This window comes from Mastigoproctus giganteus, chromosome 9 (assembly GCF_048544385.1).
Source record: "Mastigoproctus giganteus isolate SK-2022 chromosome 9, ASM4854438v1, whole genome shotgun sequence".
In the NCBI taxonomy this organism is placed as follows: Eukaryota; Metazoa; Arthropoda; class Arachnida; order Uropygi; family Thelyphonidae; genus Mastigoproctus; species Mastigoproctus giganteus.
In genome coordinates, this window is record NC_143583.1 from 103,629,871 (window position 1) to 103,651,078 (window position 21,208).

At 36.7% G+C, this 21,208-nt stretch overlaps 1 protein-coding gene across 1 annotated transcript in view; it reads right to left on the minus strand.

Moving 5' to 3' along the window:
- Window positions 1–21,208, minus strand: part of LOC150080606 (A disintegrin and metalloproteinase with thrombospondin motifs 6-like) — a 518,673-nt gene that overhangs the window by 241,124 nt on the left and 256,341 nt on the right. Inside the window, exon 9 of the mRNA XM_090381965.1 lies at window positions 17,866–18,010. Coding sequence (XP_090238091.1) covers window positions 17,866–18,010 — 145 coding nt within the window. The remainder of the gene's footprint in view (window positions 1–17,865; window positions 18,011–21,208) is intronic.

Sequence of the window (21,208 nt, forward strand, 5' to 3'; positions counted from 1 at the left end):
ATTCTGTGTCACATGTTAATTTATAAATATCCCATGCATTTTTCTTCTCTGTCACATGTCTAATTAGTTCATCTGACATCCATTTAGGCTTAAATCTTGAACAATATTTCTTTTTTAGTGTGAAAAGCCTAGTAGCTTCCAAGATTAATTCCTTCAATGCTTCCCATTTAGAATTTGCTGTTGGTAACATCATCAGTTGGTTCCATCATATAGAATTTAAATACTGTCTCAGACCACCATAGTCACTTTTACGAAAGCAAAAACCCTTCCCTTTACCCTTGATAGTAGTTACCTCCTTGAGTAAATCCCACTTCAATACTCCATGATCATTGCCACCTGGTGGTTCCTTTAGCTGCAGATTCTTGATTATTATTAACCATATGGTACAAAGAAGCCTGTGGCTTATGCTGCACCAGCCAAAAAAAAAATTCCCAAGTTACACACAAAACTCCACTAATAAGTAGTAGTACGCATAGAGCAGTGTGTCCATTTATTACCACTCTCTGCCGTCTCCCACTCAACCATCCCTTTATCCATTGCAGTAACTTTCCCTTAATACCGTACCGCTCCAATTTGTACAGCAGTCTTCCATGTGCAACAGTATCAAAAGGTTTACTGAAATCAAGTATATGATATCAAATTTATTTTTTGCATCCAGTTCCTTTGTGACCACATCATAGTATCCAATCAAACTGGTCAGACAAGACTTCCCCTTAACAAACCCATGCTGTGTCTGAACTATTACTTCTGTCTTGTCTAGGTGATTATGTATCACCTCTTTAACCAGTGACTCCATTATTTTCCCCGAAACAGAAGTTAAACTAACATGTCTATAATTATTTGTGTCACCCTTTGAACCCCCTTTGTGAATTGGGGACACATCTGCACATTTCCATTCCATGGGGACCTCTCCTGACTCTAAGGATGACTTCATAATTATGGCTAAGCATTTGCTTACTTCCCTTGCTGCCTCCTTCCTTATAACTGGATAGATTTCATCTGCCCCAGGTGCATTTTTTATGTTTAGCTTCAACAATTTCTCCTTCACTTTGCACTCAGTTATTACAAAATATCTCTTAGCTCCCTGTTAGAGTTTGATAATCTTCTGGCATTCCCCTCCTTCAATAACTCCTCATGTGTGAATGTAAATCCAAAATACTCATTCAGTTTATTAGCTACTTGAGCAGGATCATCACCAGTCGAACCATCTATGTTAAGTGGGCCAATCTGATTCATCCCTTTCCTTCTAGAGTTGACATAAATAAAGAACTCTTTGCTGTTTTACTTTGCATCCTTTGCCAAAGATGTCTCGTAATCTGCCTTCGCCTGCCTAACATCCTTTGTGAACTGATTACAGACTAGCTTATATCTACCGCCTGATAATTTATATGCATCCCATGCAGTTTTCTTCTCTGCCAGAAACCTCATTAATTAGTCTGACATCCATTTAGGCCTGAATCTTGAACAGTATTTCTTAGATGGTATGAAAAACCCAGTAGCCTCCAAGATTAAGTCCCTGAAGGCTTCCCATTCAGATTTCACCATTGGTAACATCATCAGTTGATCCCACTGTATAGAATTAAAAAAATGTCTGAGACCACTGTAGTCACCTTTACGAAAACAAAAAACCTTCCCTTTACCCTTGATGGTAGTTACATCTTTAAATAAATCCCACATCAGTACACTGTGATCACTGTCACCTTGTGGTTCCTTTATCTGCTAATTCTTAATGCATGAATAATTGCTGTTGATAATCAGATCAAGGATATTACTCCCTCTGGATGCACCTCAAACATGTTGCTGTAGAAAACAATCCTCCAATAAATCCACAAAAGTCTTGCTAGCGTGCAAGTGACCACAAGTTTCAGTCAATATCTGGAAAGTTAAAATTCCCGATTACAAGACATTCTGAGTTACTGTCCCATTCTATTTCTCTGCACAACTGTTCATTGTACTCATCAGAGTCATTAGGCCTCTAACATACTCCTACTCTCATTTTTCTTTTTCCAGTGTTTACGTCACACCAAACAGACTCAACACTGCACTGTCCATCCGTGTCAACTGGATGCACTTCCTTAGATTTTATGTTTCTTAACTAACAGCATAACCTCTCCTCCCTTTCTTCTCTATCTGTCCTTTCTGTACACACCATACTCTCCAAGTTCCAATTCTGCACTGCTTATATCTGTGTGACACCATGTCTCTGATATCCCAACAATATCTGCTTTTGATGTCTTGATCAGCACTTCAAATTCATCAATTTTATTTACTATCCTTCTAGCATTGGTGCATGCAAGATACATGCACCTGTTCTTACTCTTAGTTACCATGTATTTATTTGTTCCATGATGACTCCCAGCAGCTCTTGAAGTCCCAGCAACTTGCTCTTTAGGTTGCTGCTCATTACAATAGAAGCAGTGCAAGAATTACTTTTGCCTCTGCCTGCCACTACTGTTAATCTTTTAGTCTGTGAATCACCCCAATCTAGCAGTTTTCTGACCCACCTAACACTGTTTCGATAGCATCAGCAAATATTCTTGCACCCTTTCTATTTAAGTGTATCCCATCCCTGTAGAAGCAGTCTCTTCTGTTAGCAAACACAGTCCATGCTTAAAAAAATTCTACCCTGTGAGTCTTGCACAGTCTCTTCAGGGCCAAATTGATTGACATGATTCTCATCATATACTCCCTCCTATTGTGTCTGGGCAGAATTACAGACACTTTCAAATTTAACCCTAACTTGCAACTTTTTTCCAGCATTGACCTGCACTTGTTAAGTAAATCTGCAGATCTCTTACTATTAAGATCATTAGTGCCAACGTGTACAACAATATCACCTTTTGTGCCCCTTAAAAGATGATATCTGGCTACAATGTCATCAAGTACAATGTCAATTTTGCCCCTGGCAGACATACCCCTGGTCCTGTTCCACCTATCCTTTTTGCATAATATATTCCCCATCTCCCTGACAATAGAGTCACCGACAATAACTAGTTCCTGTGGGATAAGTGCATTCTGTCTTGGAGATTGGCACTCTGTTGCCCGATGCACAGGAGTGAGCTCTGGCATTGAGTTGGGCAGCTGAGAGCTTGATGGGCCCCTCATATTAATTTCATCTGGGGCATTTAGCCTGCATCTCAAACTCTCATAGAAGCCCATCAGAACGCTGAGTTGGCACCTAATTTCGTCATAGGAACACGTACCTATACCTGGTACATGTGTTCCTAAAAATCTCCATGTTATGGTATTTTATGCATTTAAAACTACAGAACTTATGGGAAAAATTGGGATGGGGCAGAGAACTCAAAAAAAAAAAAAAAAAAAAAATGTTCAGTCTGTTAAGTAAAGCAATAAAAAAAAGTTAGAAACCCAATAAAATTGCTAAAACAGGTTTAAACATCTTAAATTTCTAATAAATAAATAAATATTGCAGTAAATATAGCACTTTACCTTGAAAAGATATGAAGTTCGATTGATATTTCTGTTCACTGACATTTTCTTTTTTGGATTGTAAAATTTAAAACAATAAAAAAGATAAGCAGTAAATAACAACAAACACAGGATGCGCAAATTGCACAAGTGAGACAAGTTGACGAAGCTTAAAAAATAGGAATGAAGAGAAGATTCTGAAAATTTATTTTTTTATGTTTTTTATATGAGTGAAGATTTTGTGGAACACATTTCACCATAATAACGTAAAATCCAACAGAATTCCCACCCATAGGTATTATTTCAAATTCAGTAAGATCGAGTTTACTACCCCTTTATAATTAGATTGCACTAACTGAAAAGCCTAATAAACTGGGACTGCAAATTGTTTTTATTGTTTAATGGTAGTGACCTCCAGAAATGTGCTCCTCTGCTCATGCTATCACACCTCACCAAATTTCTGTTCGAACAGAAAAATGTGAGCTCCCAAAAACGAGTCAGCCTACAGTATCATATGTTATCTTGTGGATACAGCGAATGACTGTGTCTCTAACCAATACAACTACAGTAAATGGGAAATAGAGCTCTCACACACTTGATGTTTGACATTGAAACTTCGTATATTATATTTGTATGTACATGTCACTACATTCAGCTTGGTGGCGGGTTTTGCATTCACCTGGTGTTATTCACAGACGAAATTGCACATGGGCTATTCCGTCTGTGAGTAACACACGAAATTGTGCATGAGCCCCAACCTAAAAATTGCATTATACTCGCATTGATCCTTAATATATCAGTCGCTTTGGAGCAAATTCACATTGTGAAAATGCACGTTATAGCAGAACTGAATGCGTATATACCATTAAAAAAATACTCCACGAGGAGGGTTCCAAGTTGGATGACTAGTGAAGTTGCCGCATTACTTGAGCAGAAAAAGGTGGCATGGAAAGGTTACAGAACAATAAAAAGTACTGAAGCCTATAATAGCTACAAGGTGATGTGTAATAGAGCCACAGAAAAGGTTCGACAGGCAAAGGCAGTTTATGAGAAATCACTAGCAAACAGAGCAAAGAGGGGGGATAAAGAATTCTTCACATATATAAATGCCAAGAAGAGCAGGACAAACCAGATCGGACCTTTATGTAAGGGAAAGGGGATAGTAATAAATACACCAGCTGCCGTTGCAGATGAACTCAACAGTTATTTTGCATCGATATTTACAAATGAAAAGCCTTTTGTGGCAAAGGGAAATTGTGGGAGCGAAGTTAAAAAATATGTAATTAATGATATTGAAATTTCGCAAGATTATTTAATGAAAAAACTTTCGAGCCTACAGACCAGTAAGGCTCCTGGAGTTGATGGAATATACCCTATAATCTTAAGAGAGGCGGCAAGCGAGTGCATTGAACCATTGAGGCTAATTATGCGAGCATCATTAGACTCTGGGGAGATTCCCTTGGATTGGAAAAGTGCAAATGTATCTCCCATACTTAAGGGTGGCTCTAAAAGTGAAGTTGGAAATTATCGACCTGTCAGTCTGACTTCAGTAGTAGGGAAAATCATGGAGGCAATGATCAAGGGTGGAATTCAGGATCATTTGGATCGAATTGAAATTCTCAAGGATACTCAGCATGGTTTCGTAAAGGGAAAATCATGTTTAACAAATCTGGTTCGCTATTTCGAAAGGGTCACTCACGAGCTGGATTTAGGGAATAATTTCGACATTGTTTATTTAGATTTCAGCAAAGCTTTTGACTCAGTCCCACATGAGCGGTTGCTTTATAAGCTGGAACAGGTTGGAATCACTGGGAAAATCCTTAGATGGATAGAAGGATGGCTTCAGGGCAGGAGGCAGAGGGTTGTGATAAATGGCTATTCCTCAGATTGGGTTGATGTAAGAAGTGGGGTTCCCCAAGGATCAGTATTAGGACCACTGTTGTTTTTAATTTTCATAAACGACATTGATGAAGGGATAGAGGGCGTGATGTCTAAATTTGCAGATGATGTTAAAATTGGGAGAGTAGTTAATGATCACTGTCAAGCTGAGCTTCTTCAGAGAGACCTAGATAGACTTCAGGAATGGTCAGAAAAATGGCAGCTGTGCTTTAATCCAACAAAGTGTAAGGTATTACACCTGGGAAACAGTAATCCCAAAAAAACTTATTCACTTGGTGGAGTTCAACTAAACCCAGTACTGGAGGAAAGGGACTTGGGTGTTACGATACGGTCAGACATGAAATTCTCTGAGCATTGTAAACAGGTTGCAAGGAAGGCCCATGGTGTCCTATCAATGATCTATCGAACTTTTGCAAGTAGAGATAGGGACGTGATAATCCCATTATATAAGGCTTATGTTAGACCACACTTGGAATACTGTATTCAAGTATGGAGACCGCACCTGAAGAAAGACATCGAGCTTCTTGAAAGGGTGCAAAGAAGGGTAACTCGCCTGGTGAGATCGGCAAAAGGGCGTCCTTATGAAGAAAGACTTCGAATATGTGGGTTGCAGAGTTTGGAAACTAGACACCTTAGAGGAGATTTGATTGAGGTGTTTAAGGCTCTGAAAGGCATCAGTAAAATGAATGAGGACAAAATTTTCAAGATTATAAATGATGCTAGAACTAGGGGACATAAATTCAAGTTACGGGGGGAAATGTTTAGATTGGATTGCAGGAAGTTCTATTTTAGCCAGCGAGTTATAAATTACTGGAATAAGTTGCCTTCATGGGTGGTAGAGGCCGAGAGTTTGGGGAAATTCAAAGGTCATCTGGATAGTACTTTCGGGTAAGGGAAGCACATAGGATGATAGGTTTAATTTCCTTTTTATTTATTTTTTATTTTATTAATTATTATTATTTAGTTATTTTATTTTTTTGTTTTTATCATTGTTTTGTTCGGATTTATTTTTATTTTTTTTTTTTTTATTTTTTTTTATTTTTTTATTTTTTTGGCTGGTGCAGCATAAGCCATAGGCTTTCTTGCACCATGCGGCCGTTACTAATACTAATACTAATACTAATACTAACTGACTGTATAATAAAATTAAAATAATAATAAGTCAATGTATGCAGTAATAAGTGAATTTGAAGGTAGATTAAAGATCAATAAGGTGAATCTGAAAGAAAGGTAGGTTGATAAATTTGAACAGGCTTTGTATGACTACAGTTGAAGCAAAGATGAAGTATAAGTAAAAAAATGGATATGTATTATGGAAGAAAAGAAGTAAGTAGAGGCAAATGGTATTGGAAAGAAAAAAAAATATGCTAAAGGAGGTGAAAAATAATGCATAAAAAAGGAGTCGAAGATAGCTGTTATTTGGTTTTTAGGAGAATTAGCAACTAAAGCCATATTGCTCCGGAGATATGCAGTGGTCATTCCCTGACCTTTCCACATCCTCCGTTTTTGGTGGTCACGGGCTCGAACCCTGGTCTAATCAAGAAGCATGTGCTATGCACTGCTGCTCCTGCCCACCTGGCTATGGAGGCACCTGTCAAAGATAGCATAGAGAAAAGGATAGCAATAGTATCCACATTGCCCTCATATTACACTAATAGCTCAGTGGACAGTAAAAACAAGTATAGAAAGTAAAAACATAAAAAGGAAAGAATTTCAGAATCCTTGTACAAGCTTCTTCACCTCCTTTTTTATGCATTATTTTACATCTCTCTTACCACACTTTACTCTCTTTTCCAATACCATTTGCCTTTACTTATTTCTTTTCTTCCATACATATCCATTTTTTAAACCATTTTTCTTACTTATACTTCATGTTCAACTTATTAGTCATATAGCATACAAAGTCTGTTCTAATTTACCAATCTACCTTTCCTACAGATTTGCCTTATTGATCTTTAATCTTCCTTCAAATTCACTAATTACTGCATACATTAACTTACTATTATTTTAATTTTGTTATACTATTTATTTAATTTTACCTTAATTTTTCACATACACTGCATTGGAACTATTCTCCCTATCTTTTTGGAAGAATTTGCTACTTTTACCCTCCCTATTATAATTTTTTTTTTTCCATATTATTTTCATTCTATCAGAGTATCCTCTTTTAATATTTTTTCTTCCATAGCTATAATTAAAATATTTTACCTCCTAGTGATATTTATTCAGTCAATGGGAGAAGAGAGATGCAGGTTACATAGTAATACATAGCAGAAGCTTGTTTTACTGTGGTAAAACAAGCTTCTGTTTAAGCATAGTCATGTGCTATGTTTATCTAACACGACCACACGGTGCCATGCTTAATTTCCATATGTAATGTATTTATGTTTTCATAGCAAAGAGACACATACACAGTGCCAAAAACTTCTGTATTTTATTTTACTTTATCAAAATTGCAGCAAGCAGGGGGGTGAAGCCCCCTAGTAATAATTTATTTTTACTTTTCCTTTGCAGCTTCGTTCCATCTAATCAGCTTTCTAATCCAGCTTTTAATTTCATATACTTCGAAGTATCACTTAGGATTTTTTGCCTTCTTTCCCTTTCATCTACCCTAAATACTTCTTTCTTTCTCTACTAGTTTGGTACTTGTACTCTTTACATTTTCTCTGTCAGCTTTTTCTCTCATTTAATTATTATAGTTTTGCTTACATACTTTTGTATCTTTTGTTGTAGCTTTGCACACCTAGGTACATTTGCCATATAACCTTTATACTATAACTAAATACATATATCCCCATTTTTTCCGTATTATATGGTGTTGCTATAAAAATAAAAATCTAACCTTTATATCTTCAAAAATGAAGATATAAAGTACAAATTTACACTTTTATTACCTTACCAATTAACAAAATTAAATGATACATGAAAATCAGAAGAATATTATCCACAGGTTAGCTAAGCAAAAATAAATTTACTCTTACATACATAGCTTAATTAATATACATACAGTACTAACTAAACATAACACACACTGTAATCTGATATTTCTGTTTACTGATTTTTTTTTTTTTGGGGGGTAAAATCTAAAACAGCAAAAAAAAAAAAAAGATAAGCATCAATCAACAACAAAGAATACAGCACACAGAAATTGCAACTAACATGATATGTGCAAGTGAAATACAGAGTAAAAAGATTCTGAACATTTATTTACAGAGTTTTATTTTACTGTTCTTTTTTGTCTTTTCAAAGGAAGCAGAAATTTTTAACAATTGAATTGAAGATTGAGATTTTAAACAGACTATCAAGAGGAGAAAGGTGGTCTTTGTTAGCAAAATTTTAAGAGGTTAGAAAGTCAATCATAACAGACATTAAAAACAACATGGAAAAAATTTAAAGTTTGCATCAAAACTTGATTCAAATGGTGGTGTAAAAAAAAAAAAAAAAAAAACTATGAGTGCTAATGACCCATCCTTCAAAGATGTCGTTTACTTGTAGTTCACATAGAGACAATTTAGGAGGACCCATATCTGTAGCTTCGTTGCATGAAAAGGTGCTGGATTTTAACAAAAAATTTGGTAGTCCCTCAGATTTTAAACCCAGTACAGGCTGGCTAAAAAACTTTAAATCATGGCATGCATTAGGAACTTCACATTGAAGGGGAAATTTTATTTTGTGATTTTGCTGCAGTGGAATTGTTTAAAAAAAGTTTATTAGTCTTATGAAAGTGAAGGATATTCCAAAGATGATGTATACAACACTAATGAGACTGGAATAAACTGAAAGTCACTGCCTCAAAAATCTCTTACATCTCACCATGAAACTGGTGCTCCCGGGTTTAAAGTGAGTAAACAGCAAGTTACAGCTATGATCTGCACTAATGCCAATGGGACTCATGCTTTGCCATTGATGTTGATAGGAAAATCAAAGAAACCTCATTGTTTTAAAAATGTCTCTTGCCTCTCTGTGAGCTATAAAGCACAAAAAAATGATGAATGGATGAACTTAGAAGTGTTTACTGATTGTTTTTATCAACGATTTTATTTCAAATGTCAAAAAGTAACACGAACAAGAAGGCAAAATGGGCAAGGTCTTACTTATCCTAGACAACATGCCATTACATTCTTCAGTGGAAACATTAAACGAAATAGACAATGGATCCACAGTCATGTTTCTTCTGACAAACATTATTGCACTCCTCCAACCAACAGACTAGAGAGTCATTAAAAAGTTGAAGGAAATTTACAAAAAAACAAGTTTTATGTTGTTTACTTTTAGCAGAAAGCATCATAGTTTTTCCAAAAAAGCTCAGTCTCAAAGACAGCTGTTACATGTTAGCTGGGCGCCTCCGTAGCCAGGTGGGAAGGAGCAGCAGTGCGAAGCACACGCTTCTTGATTAGACTGGGGTTCGAGCCCATCACCACCAAATACAGAGGATGCGGGAAGGTCAGGGAATGACCACCGCATATCCCGGAGCAATATGGCCTTAGTTGCTAATGTTCCTAAAAACCAAAAAATAACAATAACATGTTAGCTGACACATGGGAATCCCACGCTGTGCAGAATTTAAAAAATACTTGGAAAAAACTGTGTCCAATTGCAAAATAAAGCATAGAAGATGAGCAGAATTGAACTGAAATAGATGAGGGACAAATGCCGAATGAGATGATCAACTTGTTTAAGTCAATCCCTGGGTTTGAAGATTGTGATAAAGGTGATGCAAGAACGTGGCTAGAAAATGATAATGATGCTACAGGGTTTCCAATTATAAATGAAATTGTGAATGTAAAAGAAACTGGAGCACCTGAAAATGATACAGACAAAGAAAATGACGTCAACACTGCGCCTACGCATGCTGAGGCATTACCCATGCTATAGACTGCAATAGCTTGGTATGAGCAACAAACTGAATGCTATGCAACTTAACTACTCTTGCTGAAAAGAGAGTGAGATCTTGCAGAAAACATACAAAGTTCAAAAATGGTGCAGCAAAAAATAAGTAATTATTTTGTTAAAGGCCTATACATATGTGTTATTGTGGCTGAAAGTTTCATTTATTTTGTTTTCTATGAATAAAAATACAAAAGGACATTTAGACAAAAGGGTTTGCAAATAAAAGAAAAAAATGTTTTTATTTCTAAACTTACCAAACCTTTTTTTTTAGTCTCCAGAACAGTAATTTTGATAACCAAAAATCCGAACAAATCGGAAGTCTGAACTACCCTGTCCCAATTAGTTTGGATTTTCGATGCTCTACTGTATACATGAAACTATAAAAATAATGTTTAATAGTAAAAATAAAGAAAGAGATGACTGCAAATGCAAGCAGCTGCATAAGCAATATCCAACAACACATCGCATAATATATAGAAGCAATGTGAAAAAGAAAAAGCAGAAAATAAGTGAAGAAAAAATTAACAAAGACAAAAGTGAAAGAATATGTATCTAAAAATTTTTTTAAAATATTAAGTATGAGGCAAATGTAGCCAATAAATAATAAATTTGCCACTTGACCACACCGAGGCCAAAAAAGTGAAATATCACTAAAATAATACAATAAACATTTATTGTATCATCATAAAGTCCAAGAGACAGATGGACACCCAATTACGCTGAGAGAGATTATTCTAAAAAAGTGTATCCAACCATTAATATTAATGACAACGTCATTAGATTAAGGGATTATTCTACAGGAACTTTTTGCCAATGTTGCACAAACCATGGGATTTTGTTCATTGGAGAATTTCTGGATGTAGGTTGTGTACGTAACCTGAGTTTTCTTCATCATCAATAAAGAACAAGAAATGTGCTATTTTGTTAATACTGCACTGGGATATCGACCAAGATTCCTGGAAAGTGTCGCCTATTCATTTGGTGTCCTTCAAGAAGAAGCTCACCAAATGAAAAGATGACATATTTTTTCTTTTATTTGCAAACCCCTTTGTCTAAATGTACAGAGTTGTCTGCAGCTTAATTTTATTTTTATACAAAAGCTAATTTATATATATATATATATATATATATATGAGTCACAGAATGGTTTTGTGAAAGGCAGATCTTGCCTGACAAATGCAGTAAATTACTACGACAAGGTAATAAAGCAGTTAGATGCAAAAAAAAAACAACTTTGACATTATATGTCTGAATCTTAAGTAAGGTTTTTGATACAGTTCCTCATGAAAGGTTACTGTACAAATTAGAGTAGGCCAATCAGTGACCAAAGAAGATCAATCGGTGAATTAGGGTATCAAAGGACAGGAAAGAGAGGGTGGTCATAAATGAATATTTTACAGAATAGACTGGAGTAGTAATTGGGTCCCTCAGAAATCAGTGCTCAGACCTCACTGGTTTCTTATCTTCCTAAATATCTTATCTTCTTACCTTGCTGATGCTATCGAGGCAGTGTTAGGTGGGTCGGAAAACTGCTAGCTTGGGGGGGATACAAGGACTAATAGATTAACAGTAGCCACTGGCAGAGGTGAAAGTGATTTTTGCACTGCTTCTATTGGAATGAGCAGCAGCCTGGAAAAAAAGATACAGGATATTTCAGAGACTGCTGGGAGTCATTGCGGTACAAGTAAACACATGGGTTGTGTTAGGGTAGCTAAGAAGAGAAACAGGTGCATGTATACTTGCGTGTATACCAATGCTAGGAGTTTGGTAAATAAATTTGATGAATTTGAGGTATTGCTCAAAACATCAAAGGCGGATATTGTTGGGATATCAGAGACATGGTGTCACACAGATATAAGGAATGCACAACTGGAATTTGGGGAGTATAATGTGTACAGAAAGGATAGGAAGGAAGGAGGGGTTATGCTATTAGTTAAGAAACACATAAAATCCAAGGAAGTGAAGCCAGTCGACATCGCTGGACAGTGCAGTGTCGAGTCAGTTTAGTGTGACATAAGCATTGGGAGATCAAAATTGAGAGTAGGCGTGTGCTAAAGGCATAATGACTCTGATGAGTATAATAAGAAACTGTACAGGGAAATAGAGTGGGCCAGTAATCAGAGAGTCTTATAATGGTGGATTTTAATTTCCCAGATATTGACTGGAATTTGTGGGTTGGTCACTCACACACTAGCAAAGCTTTTGTGGATTTACTGGATGATTGTTTTCTACATCAGCATGTTTGGGAGGCAACTAGAGGGAGTAATACTCTTGATTTGATTATCAGTAGTGATTCTTAATGCAATAAGAATCTGCAGAGAAAGGAACCACTAGGTAGCAGTGATCACAGCGTGCTGATGTGGGATTTACTCAAAGAGGTAACTACCATCAGAGGTAAAGGGAAGAGTTTTTGCTTTCGTAAAAGCGACTACGATGGTCTGAGACAGTATTTGAATTCTATACAGTGGGACCAACTGATGATGTTACCAACAGCAAATTCAAAATGGGAAGCATTCAAAGAACGTATCTTGGAAGCTACTAGGTTTTACATACCAACAAAAAAATATTGTTCAAGGTTTAGGCCTAAATGGATGTCAGATGAACTAATGAGACATATGGCAGAGAAGAAAAATGCATGGGATACATAAAAATTAATGGGTGACATGGAAGCCTATGATAGATATAAGTTGGTCTGTAACCAAGTCACAAAGGATTAGGCAGGCAAAGGCAGATTATGAGAAATCCTTGGCAAAGGATGCAAAGGAAAACAGAAAAGAGTTCTTTACCTATGTAAACTCTAGAAGGAAAGGGATGAATCAGATTGGTCCACTGGATATTGACGATTCAACAGTTGAGGATCCTGCTCAGGTGGCTAACAAACTAAATGAGTATTTTGCATCTACATTCACACATGAGGAGTTATTCAGGAAGGGGACTGCCAGAGGTGAAGTAAACTCTGGCAGTGAGCTAGATGATTTTGTAATAACTGAGAGGAAAGTAGAGGAGAAACATAAAAAAGGTACCTGGGGTGGATGGGATCTTTCCAGTTATACTAAAGGAGGCAGCAGAGGACGTAAGCAAACCCTTAGCCATAATTATGAGAGCTTCTTTGGACTCAGGGGGAGGTACCCATAGACTGGAGATGTGCAAATGTGACCCCAATTCACAATGCAGGATCAAAGGCTGACACAAGTAATTATAGACCTGTGAGTTTAACTTCTGTTCCAGGAAAATTAATGGAGGCACTGGTTAAAGAAGCACTGCAGGATCATCTGGACAAGACTTCAGTTATAGCTTGGACACAGCATGGTTTTGTTAAGGAAAAGTCTTGCCTGACCAATTTAATTGGATACTATGATGCAGTCACAAAAGAACTGGATGCAGGGAATAACTTTGATATTATATATTTGGATCTTAGAAAGACTTTTGATACTGTTGCACATGGAAGACTGCTGCACAAATTGGAGCAGTGTGGCATTGGAGGCAAATTGTTGCTATGGATAAATGGATGGTTGAGGGGGAGAAGACAGAGTGGTAATCAATGGACACTGCTCATCATGGACTAATGTTATTAGTGGAGTCCCTCAGGGTTCAGTGTTGGGTCCATTATTGTTTTCTGTATTTATAAATGATATTGATGATGGTATATCAAGCTTAATGTCCAAGTTTGCATATGATACAAAGGTTGGCAGGGTTGTTAAGGACACTACTGACGCTGTGCTGCTGCAACAGGATCTGGAAAGGTTGAGCAGATGGGCTGAGAGGTGGCAAACGAAGTTTAACATTGACAAAGGTAAAGTACTACATATGGGAAACAGCAACCCCAGAGCAACGTATCAACTCTGTGGTACTACACTGACAGTGGTAGAGACTGAAAAGGATCTGTGGGTAATTGTGCAGGCGGATATGAAATTCTCTGAGCAGTGCAGATGGGCGGCAAGAGTAGGTCATGGTGTCTTGTCAATGATATACAGGAATTTTTCTACCAGGGATAAGGAGGTGATTATTACCTTGTATAAGGCAATGGTCAGGCCCTACCTTGAGTACTGTATACAGGTCTGAAGGCCTCAATTTCAAGAAGGATGTTGAGCTGCTGGAACGGGTACGAGTACAGAGAAGGGCAAAAAGATTAGTGAATGGAACAAAGGGTTGCTCTTACGAAGAAAGGCTAAAGTTTTGCAAATTACAGTGTGTGGAGACTAGGCACCGGCAAGGTGATCTGATAGAGGTGTATAAAGCCTTGAATGGTTTGAACATGCTCAATGCCAATGTGATTTTTCCTCTTGCTCAGAATTATCATCTGAGAGGGCATAAATTCAGATTGAGGAAAGACAGATGTAGGATAGATGTGCGGAAATTTGCCTTTAGCCAGCAGGTAGTTGGTTGGTTGAACAGACTTTCATCCCTTGTTGTGGAAGTTGATAGCCTAAACAAATTTAAGGCTCAACTGGACAGGTATTTCGAATGAACGGAGGCGTGAAATGGAAGTGTTTTTTTTTTTTTTTTTTTTGGTTTTTTTTTGGCTGATGCTGCATAAGCTTGCTTTCTTGCATCATATGCCTCTACTAATGCTAAAAGATAGTGATGAGAAAATACAGGAGAAGCTGTCATAGTTTGCTGACAATTTAAAGGCTGGAAGTGTGGTTAATGATTGGATACTTCTTAAAAAGGATTTGGATCAAATGCAAATATAATCTGAAAAATGGCAGCTAAAGTTTAACACTACATAATGCAAGACATTGCACATGGAACAGAAGCACAGGAATAGTTTATAGACTAAGGGAAGCAAAATTGAGGAACATTGAAGAAAAGAAAGACATGTTCTTGTGAACAAGTGGCAGAAAGGGCATACAGAATTTCATCTATGATTTATCAGAATTTTAAAATAGAGATGAAGCCATTATCCCTCCCTATAAGCCAAGTAAATTTAGTACAAAAGTCTCATCCTACAAGGGCTATAAGGCAACAGTGAGGCCACAGTTTACTTGGAATATTATATCCAAGTCTTGAAGCTACATCTAAAGAAAGATCTAACTTCTGGAGAAGGTGCAAAGAGTGACACTAGATTTGTAAAGAGTGCTTAGCTCTCTTTACCAGGCTCATAGACAGTTTAGAACAGGCATATCCAACCCACAATGTATTTCTTCATTGTGCAGACAATTGCCATGTAGTTAGCTAAATGTTATGCTCTATCTATAAGCTTGTTTTCAATATATAACAATATTATTACAACATTATAATAAAATGTTAATAGTGTCTTGTCATAATTGTGTACTTCGTTATTAAGTATAAAAAATTTTAATTCCAAGGAATTTTAGAACAAATGCTTAAATGCTAAGTGTAATGCTTGAATGTGAAGTATAAAATATTTCACCTTGTCCTAATTTTCTACAAAATATACATTTTTTTAACAAAAATTAAATCTTATTGCAAAAAAGGAATAATTAGTGGTATGGAACTAATAATAGTAATAGTAGTAGTGGCATGTGATGCAAGAAAGCAAGTGTATGAGTTTATGCAGCATCAGCCAAAAAAAAAAAAAAAAAAAATCACACCATTCCCTCCAAATGCCTGTCCAGTTCCTCCTTAAATTTATTTAACCTGCCAACTTCCACAATGACAGAAGGAAGTTTGTTCCAGCAATTAACCACCCGCTGGCTAAAGGCAAATTTCCGCACATCTATTCTACATCTGTCTTTTCTTAATTTGAATTTATGCCCCCTTAGGTACGTAATCTGAACAAGTGGAAGGATCCCATCAGAATTCAGCGTGCTCAACCCATTCAAGGCCTTATACACCTCAATCAGATCACCGTGCAGGTGCCTAGTCTCCATCCACTGCAATTTGCAGAACTTAAGCCTCTCTTGGTAAGAGGATCCCTTCATTCCCCTCACCAATCTTGTTGCCCTTCTCTGTACACGCTCAAGTAAATTTACATCCTTCCTAAAATGAGGCCTCCAGACCTGTACGCAGTACTCAAGGCGTGGCCTGACCATTGCTTTATACAGAGGGATAATCACCTTTTTACTGCTAGCAAAATTCCTATATATCATTGACAAAACCCCATGACCTGCCCTGGCAGCCTGTCTGCATTGCTCAGAAAACTTCATATCTGACTGCACAATTACTCGCAGATCTTTTTCATTTTCTACCACCTTAAGTGTAGTACGACACAGTTGGTACGTTTCTCTGGGGGCTACTTCTACCCATATGCAGTACTTTGCATTTGTCAAGGTTAAACTTCAGTTGCCACTTCTTAGCCCATCTGCCCAAATTATGTAGATCCTGTTGCAGTAGCACACTGCCATTACTGTCATTAACAACCCTGCCAACCTTTGTATCATCTGCAAACGTCGACATTAAGCCTGATATACCTTCATCAATATCATTGATAAATATACAAAACAACAGTGGAACTAACACCGAACCCTGTGGACTCCACTAATAACATTAGTCCATGAAGAGCACTACCCATTGATTACCACCCTCTGCCTTCTCCCACTTAACCATCCTTTTATCCATTATAGCAACTTACCCTTAACACCATTCTGCTCCAATTTGTACAATAGTCTTCCATGCGCAACAGTGTCAAAAGCTTTCCTGAAATCCAAATATATGATTTCAAAATTATTTTTTGCATCCAGTTCCTTAATTATTTTTTGCATCCAGTTTGTACTCATTCGAGTCATTAGGGCTATAACACACTCTTACTCTTATTTTTGCTTTCGCAGTGCTTAAGTCACAACAAACTGACTCAACAGTGCACTGTTCATCTATATCAACTGGATGCACTTCTTTTGATTTTATGTTTTTCTTAATTAACAGCATAACACCTCCTCCCTTTCTATCCTTTCTGTACGCATTGTACTCCCCAAATTCCAGTTCAACATTCCTTATATCTGTGTGACACCACGTCTCTGTAATATCCCAACAATATCCGCCTTTGATGCCTTGACCAACACTTCAAATTCATCGAATTTATTTACTGTACTTCTAGCATTGGTATACATGCAAGCATACATGCTCCTACTCCTAGTTATTCTAACACATCCCATATACCCACCTATTTCAGGATTTACTGCCATCCGTCCCTGAAACCCCCAACACCCCACGCTCCAGGTCGCTACTTATTCTAATAGAAGTTGTGCAAGAATCACCTTCACCTCTGCCTATGGCTACTGTTAAACTATTAGTCCTTGTAGCCCCCAAGCTATCAGTTTTCCAACCCACCTATCACTGCCTCGATAGCATCAGCAAATATTTCTGTTCCTGTAGCCTCCATCCTGCTGCTTGCAAGAACTAATGTGTCCCATGACCTTTAGCATTTTATCTGTTTTGGCCCCTAGTTAAAAATGGTTGGATGACTGACTTAGAAGATGTGGTCTACACAGCTCAGTAACTAGACACTTTAGGAGAGATTTGACTGAAGTGTATCGGACCAGGAGGTGGGGTGGGGGGGGAAATTAGCTACTTTTTGACAATAGATAATGGATAATGAGTAATGAATTTTTTTTTTTTTTTGCAGATGCAGAATAACTTTGTTTCCCTGTATCATTATGCCATTTTAATACTAAAATATTAATATTCCACAAGAGCACATATTTAATGATTAGTGATTAAAGCACTGACAAATTAAGATAACAATACCTCTATTCCTTCACAAAATTCTGCAGTTGGTCCATACTGAAGACGACATTGGTGATTAGCATCATACATTGCTCCTGGTGGAAGTTCAGGAAATGTAAAATCATGGTCGGAAGGTTCATCGTCCAAGCAGCTTCCCCAGTCATGGCTAATTATATATTTAACAGACTGTATTCAGGAGAAATTGACTAATCAATGTTAAATAAAACTTTGTTAAATAAAAATCATAGTTAGAAAAATGCAACAATGTAATGATAAAAAAATGTAAGTAAAATACAGGATGGTCCATATGTCAGTTTACTGAGAAGAGATGCAATTTATTGAGAAGTAAATCTTAAATGTCATAAATACAGGATATCCACAAACCTCCTTTACAAAACTAAAATGTTTGTGAATAGATTGCAGGTTTGTGACACAAACCTGCAACCACTTCCCAGTAATAGAGGATATCTTCAAGTTTTTTTATTCACTAATCCAAAAAATGTGTTAAAAAATAAAACAGAGTATGGCAGCATAATCAAAAAACTCTTAATAGCAGCAGAATTTACACACAAAATTCCATCCTCTTGGTTTTGTCATTAATCAACGGCTTATGTACAAGCTGTAACTTACATGGTTTCATCCTTAGACAGTAACATAACATATTACACACTATGGACTTTGACATGATAAACGTATGTCTGGCATGCCATATATCCTATAAAACTTACTTCTCAAATCAGCTGTACTGCACCCTTTGACTGCACCCTCATTCACTTTTGCTTGGCCAACACCCTGGCTAGGTTGACTGCACAAATTGGTGTCCTTTTATGAATTTTCCATACCACTGTAGAGCTGTAGGTACAATCAGCTTCTTTTTAAACCACATTCAAATTTTACACCTAATAGCATTGGCAAACTTCAGCTCGATGAACCAAAGTACATGCTATACTTTCTTGAGGTTGGTAAATTCAGCAACAATTACAGTTTTGTGATTATGCTGCCTTTTACTGTAGCATGCACATTTTCCAGTTGGTGAAAAAGTTGAATATATCCTCTGTTATCTGGAAGTGGTTTCAGGTTTGCATCATATACCCTATTTAGACAATGTTCTAGTTTTGTAAAAAATGTTTGTAAATTTTTTGCCAATGCAGCAAAAGTCACAGGCTTTTGCTGCATTGGCAAAAAAAAAACAAAAAAAAAACAAGTAAATAAGAAAATGCAAATTATTTCCAGTATCCAGTTGACCTTTGAATTTATTCAAACTGTCAGCCTCAACTACCTGCAAGGACAATTTGTTCCAGGAATCAACGACTCCCTAGCAAAAGAAAACTACCTACAATTTAATCTAATTTAAACTTCAACCCCTGTAATTTGAATTTATGACCCCTAGTTCTGGAATTCTTTGGAACAGTAAGAATTACACTTTCATTCATTTTACTAATCCCTCTCAGAGCCTTATTAATTTCAATCAGATCACCTCTGAGGTACCCAGTTGACAAGCTCTATAGCCCACATAATCCGAGTCTTTCTTCGTACGGTCATCCTTCTGCCGATCTCGCCATTCAAGCTGCCCATCTTTGGACCCTTTCTCCATACTTGAACACAGTATTTCATTATGTGTCTTACAATTGCCTTAAACAGATGGAGTGTGACCTCCCGGTCTCTACAGGATAACGTTTGAAATTATCGATAGGATATCTGGGCTTTCCTGGCATAATTTACTGAAAACTTCATATCTGCCCATATTGTAACTCCCAGATCCCATTCTTCCTTCACTGTTTTTAATTAAACTCCACCAAAGTGTATATTTATTTGAGTGTTGATATTCCTCAGGCGTAAGACCTTGCATTTAGCAGCATTAAAACACAGTTGCCTCTTCTCTGACCATCTTTGAAGTCTGTTCAAGTCATCCTGAAGGAGTGTTGCTTGGCACTGATCATTGATGACTCTGCCAATCTTTACATCATCTGCAAATTTTGACATCCCACCTTCTATCCCTTCATTGAAGTAATTTATGAAAATGAGAAATAACAGTGGTCCAAGAACTGAACCTTGAGGGACCCCACTCCTACTGTTACACCAATCTGAAGAATATCCATTAATTGCAACCCTCTACCTTCTGCCTTGCAGCCACCCAGCAATCCATCTTAGAATCTTACCAGTAATCCCAACCTCTTCAACTTATCAGTAAGCTCTCATGAGGAACTAAGTCAAATGCTTTGCTAAAATCCAAATAAATTATGTTAAAATTGTTCTCTAAATCCAGCTCATGAGTAACTGTGTCAAAACTGTAATTCTATCACTGTTTAAACATAATATTAACATTAATAAAATAAAATAGGCACAAAACTGATTCAAGATTTAAATTATACAAATCATTTCTCGATACATTGATATATGGCCCACACTGTACATTACATTGAATCATGATAACAGAGAAATGCTCCATGAAATATCAAAATCTGTGAATTTTATTTTATTAGGAAATTAAGAAACAAGGGTAGGTGAAAAGTAATACCTCTTATTGCATAACTTTTGAAGTAAAAGAGATAATTTCAAAAGAAGAAATGTTGCTTGTTGATAAAAATATCTTTAAATTTGCTGCATCATTTTTCTACATATGCCCTGCCTAACTCAATACATTTCATCTAGCACTTAACAAGTTTTTAATATACCATTCAAATAAAATTCTTTCAGCTGAGAAGCCAAACATCTCTTCACAGTAATTAGTTACTTCAATGAAGGGAAGGAATTATTAATATATATCATAAATCACTCTTATACCACATGGAGTTACTAATATATTTTATTTAAGCATTAGCCTAAACTAATATACATTGAGTAACGTTTCAGGTAACTTGCCGATACCCATTATCAGACCGTGCTGTCTGCTGACCAAATAATCTTTTCGGGTTCACAGATGGGTAGGCAAGATACCTGAAACATTACCCAATGTATATTAGTTTAGGCTAATGCATAAATAAAATATATTAGTAACTCCACGTGGTATAAGAGTGGTTTATTATATATATTAATAATTCATGATGAATAACAACCATGTAATGTCCTTCCCAAACTATATTAGAAGGGAAGGAAAGTTACATCAATGTAACTTCATTGGTTATTGCTGTTGCTTTAGAGATGTTCATTAAGCTTTCATGGGGTGGAGGAGACATTCAGTGAAATCTATCTATAGAAAAGATTGAAAGAAAAGATCTGGAACATTCAAATCCTAGCAACAAAATTCTTGCCAATGTTGAACTGCTAGAGCAAAGTCATGTATTGTTGTGTTGAAGTAACACTGATGTATTGCTAGGCTTTACTCATTTGATTCTTTTTTTTGAAACTGTCCAATGTTCCCGTA